We start from the raw sequence: 19,116 nt of genomic DNA, 5'->3' as shown, positions 1-19,116 counted from the left end.
AAAGACTTTCAAAACTTCATATTTCAAACACTAACAATATTAATACTCTTACAAATGATGAATCTGAAAATAGTGATATTAATAGTGAAACAAATTTTGAAACTCTTGCTCAACAATTTGTTAATTCAAATGATGATATTAGTCAACTCACTAATGACTTTTCAAATCTTAATAAAATTCATCAATCAAAGCGAAGCACTTTCGGAAAAAATCCAAAACCAACCATAAGAAATTATTGGAATAGGCCCTCTCTCCCAGATGTTCAACTAGAAGAACGAACTTTTCAATTTGATCGTTCTCAATATGATGGTAATTCTGTTTATGAATGGAATGTTGATGGCGATTATGAACATCAAATTATGAATATTGTACAAGAAATGACTATGGCTGCTAATGCTTATAAAGCTCATAATAATACTCAACTTCAAATTGTTAATATTATTACTTCTGGTTTTACTGGCAGTCTTAAAGGATGGTGAGATTTCTTTATTTCACAAGAAGAAAAAGATTATATTTTATCTGCTAAGAAAACTATTATAAAACAAGAAAATAATCAACAAATACAAACGTTTGAAGATGATATGGTTAACACTTTAATTTTTGCTATTATCAAAAACTTTGTAGGAGATCCTACTACTTTTCAAGAAAAAACTTCAGAAATTTTAATGAATTTACATTGCAGAAAACTTACTGATTTTAGATGGTATAAAGATAATTATCTTGTTAAAGTTTTTTCGAGACCTGATTGTAAAGAGTCTTATTGGAAAGAACGTTTTATTGCTGGCCTTCCAAAACTCTTTGCAGAAAGAGTAAGACAAAAATTAAGAGAAAATTTTAATAATACCATCCTTTATCAAAATTTAACTTATGGAGATCTAATAAACTACATTAATAAAGAGGGATTAGCAGTTTGTGCTGATCTTAGGTTTAAGGAGAAGCTCAAAAAAGATAGAATTAACAGTAAAAATGAATTGAGAAATTTTTGCCAACAATATGGTTATCAGCCCTTGAATGGTCCGTCTACTTCAAAATCTAAAGTATATAAGAAAAAATCTTCAAAATATTTCAGAAAAAAGAATTATAATCTTCCAGAAAATTATAAAAAAGGCCAAGATTATGCGTCAAAATCTAAAAAACCTTATAAACCAAATTATAAAAAATCTAAAAGAAAATCAAAAGATATTATTATTTGTCATAAATGTGGGCGTAATGGTCATACAGCTAATAATTGTTATGCTAAGACAAAAATAAATGAGTTAAATGTTTCTGATGATTTAAAAGAACAAATAAGAAAAATTATTTTAAATACTGATTCAGATTCTGATGAAAGTATTTCTGATTTTCAAACAAATGATTTAAATATTCTCGAAAATACTACTTCAAGTTCAGAAGATTCTGATGTTTGCGAATGTATTGGTAAATGTCATTGTAAAAATTTAATCAATGTAATTACTAATAGTTCTATTAACGTTCTTTCATAAGATGATAAAGATCTTTTAAACTCTCTTGATTCTATAAAATATAAAAATATCCAAGAATTACTAATAAAGCAGATGCTTAATAAAACTAATAACATAACTCCTGTTAATAATGAAAATTTTAATTTAAAAAATATATATGAAAGATTTACTGAAGCAAAGCCAATTTCTATGCAAGAACTTCAAGAAGAATTAAAAATAGTAAAACAAGAGATAAAAGAAATAAAAAATAAAAATTTAATTTTAGAAAAAGAAAAACCTTCTATTTTTAAAAACAAAAATATAGAAATTAATAAAGAAGAAGAAAATAAAATTGAAAATATAACTATTGGTAAAATTATAAATAATCAAGTTTCTCAAAAATGGAACACTCAAATTACTTTAGTCAAGAATAATTTTAAAATCAACCTAACTGCTTTAATTGATAGTGGTGCTGATATGAATTGTATTCAAGAAGGAATTTTTCCTACACAATTCTATGAAAAAACTGCATCTAGACTTACTGGTGCCGGATGTACAAAATTAATTGTAAATTATAAAGTTTTCGATGTTCATATTTGTAATAACCAAGATTACTGTTATAAAACTCACCTAATTTTAGTAAAAGATCTACCTTCTCCTTTAATTCTAGGAACACCTTTTATTACAAAACTATATCCTTTTATGGTTCATGATGATGGTATAAGAACCAATGTTTTTGGAAAAGAAATTATATTTAAATTTTGTGAACCTCCTCTATATTCAACGATTAATGTCCTTAATTATAAAACACAACAAGCCAAATATCTTATTAACGAAATAAATAGTGTTCGAATAACTAATCAATTAAATGATAATAATATTCAAAATAAAATAATAGGTTTAAAATTAAAATTTGAAAAAAAATATTTGTTCTAATATTCCTAATGCCTTTTGGAATAGAAAACAACATATTGTAAAATTACCGTATATAAATTTTTTTGATGAAAAGGATATTCCTTCAAAATCTAGAGCCATTCACATGAATAGTGAACTAGAAAGTCATTGTAAAAATGAAATTCAAGATTTAATAAATAAAAAACTCATAAGACCTTCTAAATCACCATGGTCTTGTTCAGCATTTTATGTTATGAATGCCGCAGAATTAGAAAGAGGATCACCAAGATTAGTTATCAATTATAAACCTTTAAACAAAGTTTTGGAATGGATTCGTTATCCTATTCCTAATAAACGAAATTTGCTAAAAAAAACTTTATGATTCAAAAATATTTTCAAAGTTTGATATGAAATCAGGATTTTGGCAAATTCAACTTCATGAGGAAAATAAATATAAAACTGGTTTTAATGTTCCCTTCGGGCATTTTGAATGGAATGTAATGCCTTTTGGATTAAAAAATGCCCCTTCTGAATTTCAAAATATTATGAATGATATCGTAACTCCTATAAGTAGTTTTGCTATTGCTTATATTGACGATGTCCTAATTTTTTCAAAATCAATTGATCAACATTTCAAACATTTAAATCAATTTTATGATTTAATTTATCAAAATGGTTTAGCTGTCTCTGCAGCAAAAATGCATTTATTTAAAAATGAAATTCGTTTTTTAGGACATGATATTGTCAAAAACAGTATTAGACCTATTACAAGAAGCTTGCAGTTTTCTACTAAATTTCCTGATGAAATTAAGGATAAAAGGCAACTTCAAAGATTTTTAGGATGCTTAAATTATATCCATGATTTTTTCAAAGACTTAGGGATTATATGTAAACCACTTTATAATAGACTAAAAGATAATCCTGAACCATGGACTCAAAAACATACAGATATAATTAAATATATAAAACAAAAGGTTCATACTTTGCCATGTTTAAATTTACCTCATCCCAATGCCAATATCATAGTTGAAACCGATGTTAGTGATATTGGATTCGGAGGAATTCTAAAACAAAAATTTGTTCAACTCAAAAGAGGAACAATTGGTTCGATATTACTCTGGTGCATGGAATGATACAAAAAAAAAATTATTCAACTTTTAAAAAGGAAATTTTAAGCATTGTTTTATGTATTAAAAAATTTGAAGATGATTTATTTATGAAAAGTTTTTTATTAAGAATAGATTGTCAATCTGCAAAAACTATTCTAGAAAAAGATGTGAAAAATATTATTTCCAAGCAAATTTTTGCTCGATGGCAAGCCCTCTTAGGTAACTTTGATTTCGAAATAGAATTTATAAAAGGAGAAAATAATTCGCTTCCTGACTTTCTTTCTCGAGAATTTTTGCAGGGAAAATGAGTTCGTCGTCCTCTTCCAAGCATGATGATAAGAAGCCCTTCTCTCAAAAGCTTGTTCCATTTCAAAATCAAAATCGTTTTTCTCCTTTAACTCCTACTTCTAAGAATTCATAACTTTATTCTAATATCCTTCAGTCAAAACTTGTTACTCCAAAAGTTACTCCAACAAACACGATAAGCCCTTTTGTAAAACCTTTCACTCCTCAAACTCAAAATTCTGTGACTCCTAGCCCTCCTACAAAAACTCGTAATGTTCTTAATCCAAATTTCTTAAGAGTTCAAATTCTTGAAGATTTTCAAATCCATAAGTTACATCAAGGTTTTCATATTCTCACAAATCATCTCTTTGGTCAAGGGAAAACCTTTTATGTTGATTCATATAAAACTCGAGAATATTATCAAGCTATTTTGCAAGAATCTGGTTCGGTCAATTTTGTTCATCGTTCTAATTCAAAAGAGGGAAACATTGATTTTAGTAAAGCTCATATCATCAAAATCATTTCTCCAGAAAGTTGGGTTCCAAACCTTCATTCTGAAAAACCTCTTATAAGTTATCCTGCTTATCCAAGATTTTCTTACTATGATTATCAAGATGCCTGGACTAAGGCGTTCTTTATTCGGAATTATTCACACTCATGGTTTATCTTCTTTGATTTGAACTTCAATTGTGAATACCCAAGATGGTTTATCAATTGGTACAAATATATGGGAATTCTTCCAAATTGTTTACCAAAAGAAATTTACGATGGATATCTCAAATTTAAAGAATTGTTTATTCAACAAATTCCAGAATTTGAATATATGCTACAATTCACTATGATATTCAAAGTTCCATGGATAATGTCTTGGACTTTTCATTATCAAGAAGCAAAGGATTCCTCTCCTCCCTGGCTTAATCGACAATTTCGCTCAAAATGGTGGGATAAAATGAAGATTTCTCAAGCCAGTGAACATGCAATAATTAAATATTATCAAGAAATATATATTCAAAAACTAGAGGTTGAAGCCACTTTTATCAAAAGTCTTCCTCAAAGTGATGTGGATCTAATTTTAAGAATTAAAGATGCTGCTACCTCTTCTCCTGAAGAACTTCAAAACTTACTTCAAGAAATTCGTCAAACTCCATCAGTTTCTGACGATTCTCCAAAATCTATAAAGAATGGTTTATTTCAAGACGCTCAAGACCCTTTTGATGATCCTTATGAAGAATAAGAAATTCTTATCATTAAATTTGGTGTAATACCTTCAATGTAGGGTATTTCGTTTCTTCTATTTATCAAATTCATTATTTTCAAATACGAGTGTATATACTGTGTGAATATATGTATTTATAATGTATAAAACAAATATTATCAAATTTATTATCAAAATTATTTGTTCTCATCATCAATAATAATATGTCAATAATAATATGAAGACAAAAAACTTTACAAGATGCTCTATGATGGATAATATGAAGACAAAAAACTTTAGAAGATGCTCTATGGAGACATGCTTTATCAAAAGGTGATATTTATTGATTACAAACGACAATTTCTTCAAAAGATGAAAGTGACAACCACTTAAAAATAATTGATTGGCCATTGAATCATACGACAAAATTTCACTACAAGATTTCACGGTTTTGAAGACTTCAAGATGAATATAAATAGACATCATATGTCAGTAGAAGGAGGCAAACAAAAAAATATTCATTCTCTAAAAAATGTTCTTCTCATGTCTAAAAAATCTCCAAGAATCTCTCTTTCTACTAGTAGATGTTCAAAGTCTCTAGATTTTCAGATAATTCTTTCTCCAGATGTATGTATTGATTGTAATTCAAGCCTAATACAAGAAGGTACTATCTAAAATATTTTATTCAATTATTATATTGTTGTTATTAAATTTATTTCTCCATGATAGTTTCATTTCGAGTTATTCTAACTATTAATTCTACAAGATTTGAAATTTTTGTTAAAATAGTACTCGTTCTTAATAATCAAATTAATCAAATTCATGCTTGAATTTTATGTCTAACAAAATTTTGATAAATTGTATTCTTAATAGAGATATTCTTTTAAGAATACAACGAATCCAAGAATCTATAAATAATTCTGAGCAAAATCTCATGGATTCTTACGAACCTACTAATCTAGGTATGATTTTAAACAATAATCATATTCATGATGTTAGACAGTTCATAAGAGCTAGTATTAAAATTCGTTACAAACAAATACGTTATTTAAAAACAAAACTATTTGTTTTCTAAAAATGATATTTATGGAATGGTATTATATATATATATATATATATATATATATATATATATATATATATATATATATATAATCTATAAATATGTTAAGAACAAATAATGACTCTTTTGACGAATCTGATGAAAGTAATAATGAAAGTGAATTAAATTTAGACAATCTTACTCTACAATTCATAAATGACAATGATGATATAAATCAGCTTACAAATGATTTTTCAAGATTAAATAAGATTAATTATTTTGGTAATAATCCAAAACCAACTATTAAAAATTATTGGAATAGACCTTCTCTTCCTGATATTCAAATTGAAGAAAGAGCTTTTCAATATGATCGTTCAGCTTACGATGGTACTTCTGTTTACGAATGGAATATCGATGGTAACTCTGAACATCAAATTCTTAATATTGTTCAAGAAATGACCATGGCAGCTAATGCTTACAAGTCTTACAATAATACTCAACTTCAAACAAAAATCATACATATATATATATATATATATATATAGGGAGAGGATCAAATGAGAACACTAAAAGGTTGAGAACGCAAGAACAATTTTAGACCAATCATTCGATAAGGGCGTAAAAGGAATTTTACAATGTAATTAAATATGGATAATTAATGATTTCCTACAATCATAGGATGTTGTCTAATTAATTGATTTTTTACCTAAATATTATAAATGAATTTAATCTATTTTTAATCAAATAGATTAATAAAAAAAAAAAACTTTTTTACCATAATTAAAAAACGTTTTTTTTATTTTTTTACCAGTATATCAAAAAATTAATGAATTTATCATTTCAACCGAATATGTGTAATCATAAAAAAAAAAATAAAACATATTTGTAATCATATATGAATCCACTTTAATCGTGAATGAATAGATAAATTAAATTGTAATAATAAACGAATGTAACGCAATTTATAGAGAAAATTTACAATACAACTATAATCATAAATAAATAAAAACATATTGGATATATCTAGATTATACATCTATTCATAAATAATAGTAACACAAAAAGTTACAATGTAATACATATCTATTTTTCTATAATCACATATGAATACAACATAAACAAAAATTCGAATAAAAATAATTAACTATTATTATATAATCATAAATGAATAAGGCGATATCTTTTCCACTTTGTATTGTTTGGTTGTATATTAGCACTCCAACATCCCGTTTGTAGATGCATCTCGATTCCTCTACACACTGTCAAATAAAGAAATAAATACAATTAACAATCAATTAAATGAAAAGGATTTAGAAAAACACATATGACGTCAAACTATAAATGAAGAGACATGAACAAAATAAAAAATACATATGAATTCCTATAATTGTAATTATATTCATACATGAATATATCACATATGAATACACTTATAATCATAAATTAATATGAGACATGAACAAAAAATAAAATACATATGAATTCTTATACTTGTAATTATAAAGTCATCAACATATCACTTTATAATGTTTTCTTGAACATTACCATTCCAACATTATATTCCAGAAGATCTTGGATTTCACTGTACAAATATAGAAACATAAATCTAGTACAATTTTAATCATAAAGGAATAAAATACAACGAAAAGATGAAAATACATAATAATCATAAATGAAAAAAATCATATGGTTCAATTCATATATGATTAAAGTCTTATTCATATAACTTGATTTATATATTTTTATTAGCTTCATCTATACATTATATTCATAAAGAAAGAACTACGGATATAGCCTATAACTTTTCTTCATCAAAACTTTCAAAAAGAAAATATATATAATGTTAAAATCACATGAAAAAATAACTCTTATAAAAAGTAAATACTTTTACAGAATATAAAATTCCAAAACAAGCATAAACTATCAATAAGTTAATCCTGCAAATCAAAATTGTAGTGCTCATATATTCGAACATTAAGTTTTAGCATATATTGAAAAATTGAGTAAATATCAATTGAGTTTTTACTTGATCGAAGTCGCTAATGTAATCATAAAAAATCCATATTGCTTTAAGTAAAAAACTCCATTTATGATTTTGTCATCGCTTAGCAATTTTAAAAGTAAATTTTAAATCAAAGTAACAAACTTGACTTTTAACAAATAAACTCCATTGATGATTACTGTAGGCTAAGTTCCAATTTTTCTTAGCCATTCAAAATTAACTTCCAAAATAAAAAATGACAAACCTTATTGGTGTTTCAAAGTCAGATTTTGGTTACCTGGGAGTAAAGAGGCACGAAAGGTTGATATTTTGTTGATTGATCTTTCTTGAAGCTTTTTTGTTTTGCCAATTGATCCACACACGCACGAAGAAAGAAGAAGAATGAGGCAACATAAGTAGGTTGTGATGAAAAAGAGCACCAGGGCGGAGATGAGGCAACGACGAAAACACAAAAATTGTGCTCACTTCGGCTCTGAAAATCGGTTCAACCCTCGAGCCTCTTGATCTTCTCTATTCATCGAGACCTTCAAAGTAGCACATTTAAGAAAAATCGAGAACAATCCTTTCTGATTAAAATCGATTTGCAAGTCTGGAATCTCAAAATAAAATTTATGAACACCGGGGTCGGAAGGTATTGCTTTGTAAAGTAAAGTAGCATGTTGGTTGCTTTTTGTCCGTTAATGTGAGGGTAATTTGGTCTTTTCAGGTAGTAGAGACTGAATTTGTCACCATGGGTAAACCATATGGACCATTTATGTAATTTTGGCGGTGGTGGTGGTGGTGGTGATGGCAGATGGTGGGTGGGTTTATGGTATTGGGTGGGTATTTTCTAATAAATAAAACATTAATTTAAAACCAAAAAGAGAATTTTAGATCTGGTAAACCACAGGGACCAATCGTGTAATTTTGTTAGGACCAATCGTGTAATTTTGTCTAACAATAATAATAATGATGATGAGGGACCATTTCTGCCAAAAGACTAAATACTAATAATATGTAATAAAATGCGAGGGTTATGAAAAATTCAAACCAAAGTGTATGTAATAAAAGGCGAGAGTTATTAAAAATTCAAACCAAAGTGAAAGAGTTGTTTGTGAACAAAAGCATAAAGATGAAGAGTCAATGTTGTAAGTTGGAGGACCAAAATTGACAAAAAAGGTGTCACTTTACTGTTAAAATCTTTCATAACTTTAATATATATATATATATAAAGAACTAGCAGAAGGAGATCGATTTACAAGTCGTGATAACAAATTGCAGGTTTTGTAGATGTAGTAAAGGATAAAAGATGAAGGTTGTGATGATGGTTTTGGAAGTGTATGGTGGTGACGGCTCAATTAGGGTTTAAAGGTTTGAAATTTGTATTTGAGAGTGAGAGGAAGAAAGATACGTAAGTAAGAGAGAGAGAAAGGGGGAGAGAGATTCCAACAACTTGACAAAAATTGGTTAACATGTAATGACCATATTACCCTTTAGACTATTAAAAATATACATTCTCATCCCATGACTTTTAGAAATTTACAATTTCATCTCATGACTTTTACAAATTATATAAATATTTGAAGAGCTCAGATCTGTTCTCGCGTTCTCAACCAACCTTTTTGGTGTTCTCATTTGATCATATATATATATAGATATGTGATATAGACATCGCATCAAATAGTAAAAGTGGACAAAGACTGATATACTTTAAATTTCTATTCCCAATGACAATTAAAAAGGATTAAGAATCGGCTTTTTATTTATACATTCCATCCTGTTACACTCCAAGGTATAAAATCAAAATTTTTTAAAATTTCAAGACTACTTAATGATTAATGTTTTTCTTTCTCCTTTGTAACAATTTTCTCTCTCTCCTATTGTAATAAATGTATATGATTTATATTTTTTTCTCCTTTATAACTATTTTTTCTCTCATGTTGTCATTTAATATATATTTTTTCTCTCCTGACATTTTTTTCTATTTGTTTTATTCTAACTTTTATTTATATTTTTACAAATAATATATTATATACTATATTTTATTTAATTAAAAGACCATAATTTTTTTTATTACGAATGCATTACCTGTTGGCAATATAAGCAATATGTACATTTTTTTTCTTTTTGTATCCATAATTTTTTGACATGTATTTCTTTACACAAAAGCTGTTTAACTCTATAAATTAAAAAAAAAAAAACGAGCATGTAAGTTTGTGTAGGCAATGTGTGTACGACATTTTTTTGTGGCAGCCAAAAAATGGTGTATTAACCTTGCCTACACATAGCTACATGATGTATTAATGTTTTTGTGGCAGCCAAAAAATGGTGTGTACGACATTTTTTTAAATAAAAGAGATTAGGATCTAATCTAAAAAAAATTAATAAAGAGAAGATTTTTTGGAAATTAAAACACTCCACTCTAGTCAAATACATTTTAATCTATATACGTTATTATGTTACTAATCATTTGAGTAACTTTTATTTATTATCTTATTACAATATAATCATTTACTAACTTTATTTTTCAATTATTATTTATTACTTTTAAATAATAATTTTTATTAATCTTAATTATTATTTAAATAATAGTTTATAAATAAATAGTCACAAATATGACTTTTTTCTATGTCATATTTTTTTTGCGGTAACATTTTTTTAGTCTTTTAATTTATTGTGTTTTACATTTGTTAATACAACTATTTAAAAGAAATTGTTATGATTCCTCAAAAATCATATATATATATATATATATATATATATATATATATATATATATATATATTATAAAAATGAAATTACTAGATAAATAATTACAAACACCCCTTGTAACGTTTTTTAAACTAATAAGGATTGGACCATTTATTGGTACGATTTATTTTAGAAATATGTTTCATTTGTTGAAAAAGGATTTAAACATCACACAAACTTACATGGTCGTTTTTTTTTAAATTTATACAGTTAAACAACTTTTGTGTAAAGAAATACATGTCAAAAAGATTATGGATACAAAAAGAAAAAAAATGTACACATTGATTATATTGCCAACAGCTAATGCATCCGTAATAAAAAAATTATGGTCTTTTAATTAAATAAAATATAGTATATAATATATTATTTGTAAAAATATAAATAAAAGTTAAAATAAAACAAATAGAAAAAAAATGTCAGGAGAGAAAAATATATATTAAATGACAACAAGAGAGATAAAATAGTTATAAAGGAGAAAAAAATATAAATCATATACATTTATTACAATAGGAGAGAGAAAGTTGTTACAGAGGAGAGAGAAAAACATAAATCATTAAGTAGTCTTGAAATTTTAAAATTTTTTGATTTTATAGCTTGGAGTGTAACAGGATGAAATGTATAAATAAAAAGCTGATTCTTAATCATTTTTAATTGTCATTGGGAATAGAAATTTAAAGGAAATCAGTCTTTGTCCACTTTTACTATTTGATGCAATATATATATATATATATATATATATATATATATATATATATATATATATATAGAAACAGACATCATAGAAACTTTATTTCTATAAGTCCATGTTCAGTAGGTTGATGCTACGATGTCTATATCACATTCATTGTATATCTAGAAACACACATCATAGAATTTCTATGTATCACAGAGCTTTTTATTTTCTATAACTTTCCACAACCCTTTCAGCTCCCAAAGTACTCTCTCTCTCTCTCTCTCTCTCTCTCTCTCTCTCCCTCTCCAATGGGTTTATCAAATAACACCGCTTCAAATTGTTATGCTCGTGTATAATTGGATCTTTTAGATCTTTGGTGGGCTAAATCTAACGAGATTGAATGAAACCATGCTCAATCTCTATGATTTCGGTATTTGTGGGATATATGATGGCGGCAACATCCTTAATTTGCGTGCTCCCTATAGCAGCTGATGTATTGAGGTCTTTCCGCCAACATAGGTATTGGTTTCCTACCAAATTTTTTCTGTTGAACAGTACTTTGTTTATATTGATTCTTATGGCATCCATAATGTTGTTGGATACAACATCTATGATGTATAATGTTTTGGATGAAGCGGCAAAATATGCCAATATGGCTTTTTTTTGTGCAAATTTCTGCACATTTGATGCCTTCTTTGGGAGCAAGAGCAAAGGGCCCCAAAGATTCATTTGCAAATCTTCTTAGTCTTGGTTTTCTTACTGGGAACGTCATGTTCAATACATTTCTAGAATATAAAATTGGCATGATCGAGAGCATAACAAAGATATTTCTGGTTCTGTATTTGTTGATGTTGATGATTATTTGTGCTTATACGGTTAAGATTCCATCGTGTACGAAGTTTTTTGAAAGGAAATATCAATCTACTAGCAAAAGGATTCTACATGATCAAAATCTGGAAAATAGATTCTCCTTTAAAGTAGAGAATTATTGGACAGATTTGTTGAGTGACTGGAAGGAAAATCCTCTGTTCTTTCAACCAAACAGTCACAGATTCAGAATTACTCTCTATCATTCAAGAAATTTCACTATAAACATTATGCTTCTCTGTCTAAAGATAATTCTACTAGCAGCCACAATGGTGCTTCTAGTGGGTATTCTAGTGGCTATGTTTCTTAAATTCATAATATATCAGTTTAAGAAATATATGTCACTTAATCCTTCTGAAGTTGATGAAGAGTTTGGGCAAGAAGTGTTAGCAATATAAAATAAAATGACAATTCATTGGGAAACACTGAAAGTTAGTCTCTATGATGTTAGGGGCTTGATCGAAAAAGGTAGAAGCAAACAAGATGTCCATTTGATACAGTTTCTTCAACTCTCCACAACGTTCCAAGGATTAGCGAATTTAGACCAACTTCCAGAAATCGACAACTTTCATGTTGCTTGTGGTTGGAGTTTGAGTATTGTTACTTTAGCAATGTTAGCAATTGTTCTCCCCGAAATTGATGCGGCCAAAACTGAAAATTTGCTCAAATGTGTCAAAAAAGGTCTGGAATATGCTAATGTTGTTGAAGAAAACTGCAACATTGGTCACCTGTATCAACAACTCCGGAGAGCAGCTTCTAAATTATGGGTAGAAGTGGACAGTAGATGTATGTGGGTTGGAATGAGTCTCGACAAACAGGCTTTTGAAGGAAAGGAACTGGTGCAGATCATTAATATATTTGTTGACAAAGCACTTAACATTGTGAATGGAATTCTCAAAGATTTTGATGGAGTCCCGAAGGATGATCTTCCACCGAAACTCGTTATTGCAAATGTAATGTTTCGTGTTGCGGTTACATTAAGCGCCCAGCTTTGCCCAAGAAAATTATCAGTTGAAACATTGCTTTTGGATAGGATTGCGGATATATTGGTGGCATGTTTGACGAACATTCCAGAACTTATAAAAAAAACGTTCTCACGGTATGTCTGAAAAGCAAAGAAAAAATGTAAAGGTGGCAGCGAAGCTCCTAGGTAGATCCGAAAGGATCTTAGAAGTGCTTTCTGTGCATGGCATGGCACAACCGGATGTGTAGAAAATGGCGTTCGTCGACGACTGGCGTTATTTTTTCCAAGTCTAGTTGGGGCATGGTTGTAGAACTCGCTACTCGGCACGTGTTCGGCCGACTACCGAGTAGCGAGTACTCGGGGAGTACTCGGATTCGATAATTCATGTAGAAATATTTTTAAGGAAATTATATATGTCAAAATCATAAGTTAAAATCAAAACTTTATTGAAATATATAACAAAATTAGATATATGTGAGTTCACAAAAACTGAGAAACACACAATGGTCTCACTTCATGAATAATTACTAAAAATTTTAGATATATATACAGTAATAATCAAAAGTGTGTGTGTTAAATAACAAATCATTAAGTATATTATACATATTACTCACCAAGTTGGCCGAGTTTTACAACATTGCTCGCTTTAATAAGTGGTCGATTGAGGAGTACTCGGATTCTGTAACTCGCCTCGGTAAGGGGCCGAGTAGCGAGTACTCGGGCGAGTAATCGGCCAACTCGGCGAGTTTTACAACACTGAGTTGGGGCATAAGATGTAAGAAGAAATGTTAATGTCATTAATAGTGTGACAACCGGTGGAAGGGACGAAAATAAGATTCAACATGCTTTTGTTATTCTTATCATTTCGATATTGGAGAGTCAGTCAGGATTATAAGCTTTTATAAATTATTTATTGTAAGATAATTAATATAAACATGTCATTGAACTATTAAAATTTAAAACATATATTTCCATAAGTTTTTTTTTTATTATTTTTATAATTTTGGATTATATATTATTTATTGTAAGCTAATTGTAATTAAGCCTTTTAAAATTATTTTATTACTTTTATAAATTTGGATTTTTTTTTTATGTAAGTATAAGTTAGTTAAAGCTATAATTTTACATTCAACTTTTTTTATAAAAATATTAATAGTTGAATACTTTTTTTGGATTTTGGATTTTGTTGATAAAATTGACCAAACCGCCTCAAAAAATTTAAAAACCACCTAAAAAAATTGACCAAACCGTCTCAAAAAATGTACTAAACCGCCTAAAAAAAATTTGGATATTTTTATGTAAGTATAAGTTAGTTAAAGCTATAATTTTACATTCAATTTTTTATAAAAATATTAATAGTTGAATACTTTGATTGGATTTTGGATTTTGGATTTTGGATTTTGTTGATAAAATTGACCAAACCGCCTCAAAAAATGTACTAAACCGCCTTAAAAAATACAACCGCATCAAAAGAAAGTAAACCACCTCATAAAATAAATCAATTACAATTTTCAATCTCCGCCCACATTAATCGCCCTAAAAAATACCTAAACCGCTCCACATTCGTCGTTTGCTTTTCTAATATTTTCGTTGCGTGCTATAGCTCTCGTCTCGAAACCTCCATAGCCGAATTCGTAAACCCTTCTTCTGTAATACCTTCGTAACCGACGCCGACGGAAATTCCCGTTTTTAGTGGTCCCGGACAGCTAAATCGAAGCTAAAACTCACACTTATCGGACAAGATTCACTAACTCCGCCGTCCACGACTCCTAATTCACTCCACAAGTCTCCGCATCACATTGTCATTTTTTAGTTTCTCTGTCGTATAATGTATATATACATTGATTTGTTGTTGTCTCGACTAAAGTGTATATTTATTGATTTGTTGTTGTCTCGACTAAGGTGTATATTTATTGATTTGTTATCAAAAAGTTTTAGTGTGAAAAGGTGTTTCGAATCTTTTAGAATATATATGAACGTGACTGTATCATGTCGTATACTTTAGAATCTTTACAGTGGTGATTTGTTATTGTGAAAAAGTGTTATTACTTTACATTATAGTTTAGAATCTTGAGAATATATAAACGTAACTATCACCAGTTTAATAAATGTAATACTTGGCCCCACATATATGGGGTCTACCAATTTATTGGATCGATCATTTTCATTGCATTATGTTGGATTCTGGTTTTGTATTAATATAATATACTATTGTATTGGATTATAGTTTTTGTCCTTATGTCATGTCTGTCTTCTGTTATCCATGGATAAAATTATTTTTAATTTGTTCAATGTTGTTAGGCTTATAAAAATGGAAAATGTACAAACAAGAAAAAGAGGTGAGCGCGGTATTGCTGCATTTAAGTCAAAGATTCCTCCAGAAAAGTATCAAGTGAAGTTCGATGAAAATTGTAACACCCCGACTCTCAGGTATAAACGTTACAACTTTATATTCATTTTGAAAGGTTTACTCGACGAGTTGGATGCACTGACTCGTCGAGTAGAAACGAATTTGGTCGCGTGTCTTAAGTGACCAACTCGACGAGTTGGAGGACACAACTCGACGAGTTGGAGCTGGAGGATGAAACCCTAATTTCCAGGGTTTTTCACCTTATTTAAAGGGTCATTAGCCTCCCTTAACCTCCCTTACAACCCCCTTGAGCTCAGAAACCCTAAATCGTAATTACTCTCCATTTTTGTGTGTTATTAATCTTGGAAGGTGGATTTTGGTGAGAAGAGTTGAAGTCCACGGAGCTTGGAGCAGGGAGAAGTTGTGGATCCGAATTCTACTCCATCTTAGCATCATTTTGAAGGTAACAAGTCGTTACCTTGGCTCTTCCTTAGCTAGATCTCTTCATACATGGGTTTTGAACCCTTTCTAGTGTATTGTTGTGGTATTTCTGGATTTAGAGCAAGATCTGAGGTTGTAACTTCAGATCTGGACTCCTTTAGCCCCTTATTGTCACAAAGTTCTAGTCTTTGTCTAGCTATGGCCTTCTCCTTGCCTTAAAATTCTTCTTTAGCTTAGTTTTGGCTCTTAAGACCTTGCATGCACGTAAAGTTTGCAACTTTACGTGGTAACTAGGCCCTAGGAGGCTAGATCTAGCAATTGGAGCTTTGGAGTAGCTTAAAATCATCTAGACAAGAAATGGACTGCATGAACTCGATGATTCGGATAAGCCAACTCAACGAGTTGGGAAGGGTTTTCCTATTGTTTAGTTTCTGCATGGACTCGGTGAGTCAGTAAGAGGACTCGACGAGTCAGTTAGGGTTTTCTCGACTTTTGGACACGCATGGACTCGACGAGTTGTCTGGAAACTCGACGAGTGAACTAGGGTTTTCACGACTTCTCGAGTTCTGGAAGGACTCGACGAGTCAGTGAATTGCACTCGACGAGTTGGGTCAACATGGACTGTTGACCTTGACCGTTGACTTTGACTTTGACCAAGGGTTGACCAGGTTGACTTCTGGGGGTATTTTAGTAAATTGGGGAATTTATGGGAGTGGTCCTATGGTAGATATAGGTGGTGGAGTTCGTGGCTGTGATCCAAGAGTTTGATCTTATCACTACAGATTCGACAGTTGTGAGGTGAGTTTTCCTCACTATACTCAAGGGTCTAAGGCACTAAGGCCGACCCTTTTGGATTGCTATCCTGATATGTTATGCTAGTATGATCTGTTAGATCAGTATCCTGGTAGATAGGATGTTATCATGCTGTTATGATCTGTTAGATCAGTATCCTGGTAGATAGGATGATGTTATGCTAGTACGATCTATTAGATCAATTTGCCTGTCTATAGACTGTTATATGATTATCTGATATATGTGCACATGTTTGTTTGGTGGTTGAGGCTTATCTGCTTTGTGCGAGAGCCAATAGACCTAGTCATTCCAACCCGATGGTTGTGGGCCGTGAGTATTCCATCCCGAGGATGATTGGACTCGTAGTATGTGGACATTCCAACCCGATGGTTGTGGGCCTAGGGTATTCCATCCCGATGATGACTGGACCCATAGTATGTTGGCATTCCACCCTGATGGTTGAGGGCCTGGGGTATTCCAACCCGATGGTTGATTGGACCCATAATATGCTATTTGTAATTATATGTATATTGTTGTGTGTATGAGTATTTTGGGGGAACTCACTAAGCTTCGGGCTCACAGACTCGGTTTTGGTTTCAGGTACATCAGATGATCGCGGGAAGGCGAAGGTGTGATCGTACAGCTCCTCACATTTTATGATTTTGATTTCTGGGATACTCTGACATGAAAATATTTTGAAGACACTGTGTAATAATTGATGGTTTTTAATTGGTTGAAAAAGTTCTAAATTGGCATAAATTTTATGGATGTTACACAAATAATAGCTCAAAAGGTGGCGTGCCAACTGTCACACCCCCAAACTTGAACGGCGGAAACATTTGGGGGCGGAGGACGTCATGTACAGTATCATAACAATTGAATAGTAAAGAAAGTACACACAACCATCATATACATAATTGAAAAGTTTACATGATTGTAAGTATTACATTTTTCAAAAGTCAATTACAATATGATGTCCAAAAGATTTTCTTAACGCCTGAGCCTCAATCTTCAAAAGTAGCTGATAACCTGATTTAGCAATTCTCTGAGAATACAAGTTATTTTAAAGAAAAAATGTCAACAATTAAGTTGGTGAGTTCATAAGTAGTTATTTGAATAAATGCATGCCATTTGTAAGTCCACGTTTGTTTCCAGAAAATCCGATATTTTCTATTAAATGAGTTATGATTTGTTGTTGTATAAAATGGATGTATTGAACCCGGAAAATCCTATATTTTCCTAAAATTGAGAAGTAGTCTTAATGCTCCAAAACCGTAAATTGTAAGTAAATATGCCATACTTAATCTGATAAAATATGGTTTTATTAGTAAATAAAACTATCTGAAGCTTTGTATGTTCACGTAAAAATAATTGTATTATTAGTGTTTACGTAAGACATAATACCGTAAGAAGTCGTCTATCATGTGAGTTTTCATAACCGTACTATGATGGGTTTGCCTGTAGCGACGTTCTTCAGGCGTTGAAATGTTATGACATTTGTCAACCATAACCTGCCGGTTGGCTAACAACCAGGGTGCGGGATCATCAGTCCCGTATAGATCTATACACACTTATCACGTTCTCCGGACGGAGACTCTAGTTATAAAACATGGCTTTCTTGTATACCTTAATAGGTACTAGGAAGACGAGTGACTCACAAATTCCCAACGAGATTACGTATTTTCGAAATGAATATCGTTATATCTGAAATGGTTACCCTTTTTACGATGTTTATAAAGGCATGAAAATAAATCATATTTTTATATATAAACATTATTTTATCCCGAGAGGGTAAAATGGTATCATGAGATGTTTTGCATGCTAATATTTTCATATAATAGTTATAATAACAACAAGAAATATATAGCAAAAGATTGATATTTTAGCATGATTTATCTGTGTGTTTACTTGTATTCCCCTCTAAAAGCATTTAAAAGGTATTAAAAAAAACATTTAAAGTGTGGTTGTAGGGGTATGAACTCACCTGGTAAGAGTGATGATCTGATGAAAAGCTAGGCTTTACGCGGGCAGCACTTCGACTGGAAAGATGTTAGCTTTTCGAGAATTTCGGGGCTTTGGGATTTCGGCGGAACTTGGATACGTCACCGGGGCGTTGGGGTAGTCTCGAGGGGCTTAAAACAGAGTAAATATAGGAGAGAGGATAGAATTGAGCAACTAGAACCGGAGCCCTCGGTTTCTATTTATAGGGTGCATATTTGAGTTTCACGTCGTGAACATGGAATTGTTCACGTCATGAATTTAGTCATGATCAGTTCGTAGACTCGAAGTCTGACAGCCCGGCTCTGGAAGGTGTCAATCACTAGTTCACATCG

At 30.3% G+C, this 19,116-nt stretch overlaps 1 protein-coding gene across 14 annotated transcripts in view; it reads left to right on the top strand.

Annotated features, from left to right (window-relative positions):
* Nucleotides 1–17,675, top strand: part of LOC145165961 (uncharacterized) — a 28,107-nt gene extending 10,432 nt beyond the window's left edge. For 3 of the 14 annotated variants that reach the window (XR_013740254.1, XR_013740249.1, XR_013740253.1), the window contains 2 exons: nucleotides 8,299–8,597; nucleotides 8,673–8,778. Coding sequence is in view for 3 of the 14 variants with exons in the window: in XM_079084882.1 (XP_078941008.1) it covers nucleotides 15,502–15,630; nucleotides 15,920–16,013; nucleotides 17,384–17,443 (283 nt within the window). In the remaining 11 variants the exon portion in view is untranslated. Of the gene's footprint in view, nucleotides 1–8,228; nucleotides 8,598–8,672; nucleotides 8,779–9,226; nucleotides 9,471–15,501; nucleotides 15,631–15,919; nucleotides 16,014–16,718; nucleotides 16,790–17,383 lie in introns of those variants that run through there. The other 11 variants (XR_013740250.1, XR_013740246.1, XR_013740251.1 and 8 more) reach the window with 9 other exon arrangements.
* Nucleotides 17,676–19,116: the final 1,441 nt, after the last annotated feature.

This window comes from Lactuca virosa, chromosome 3 (assembly GCF_052849685.1).
Source record: "Lactuca virosa cultivar CGN04683 chromosome 3, Lactuca_virosa_CGN04683_v6, whole genome shotgun sequence".
In the NCBI taxonomy this organism is placed as follows: Eukaryota; Viridiplantae; Streptophyta; class Magnoliopsida; order Asterales; family Asteraceae; genus Lactuca; species Lactuca virosa.
The sequence above is the reverse complement of the archived record's forward strand: the minus strand, read 5'-3'. Positions and strand labels throughout refer to the sequence as shown.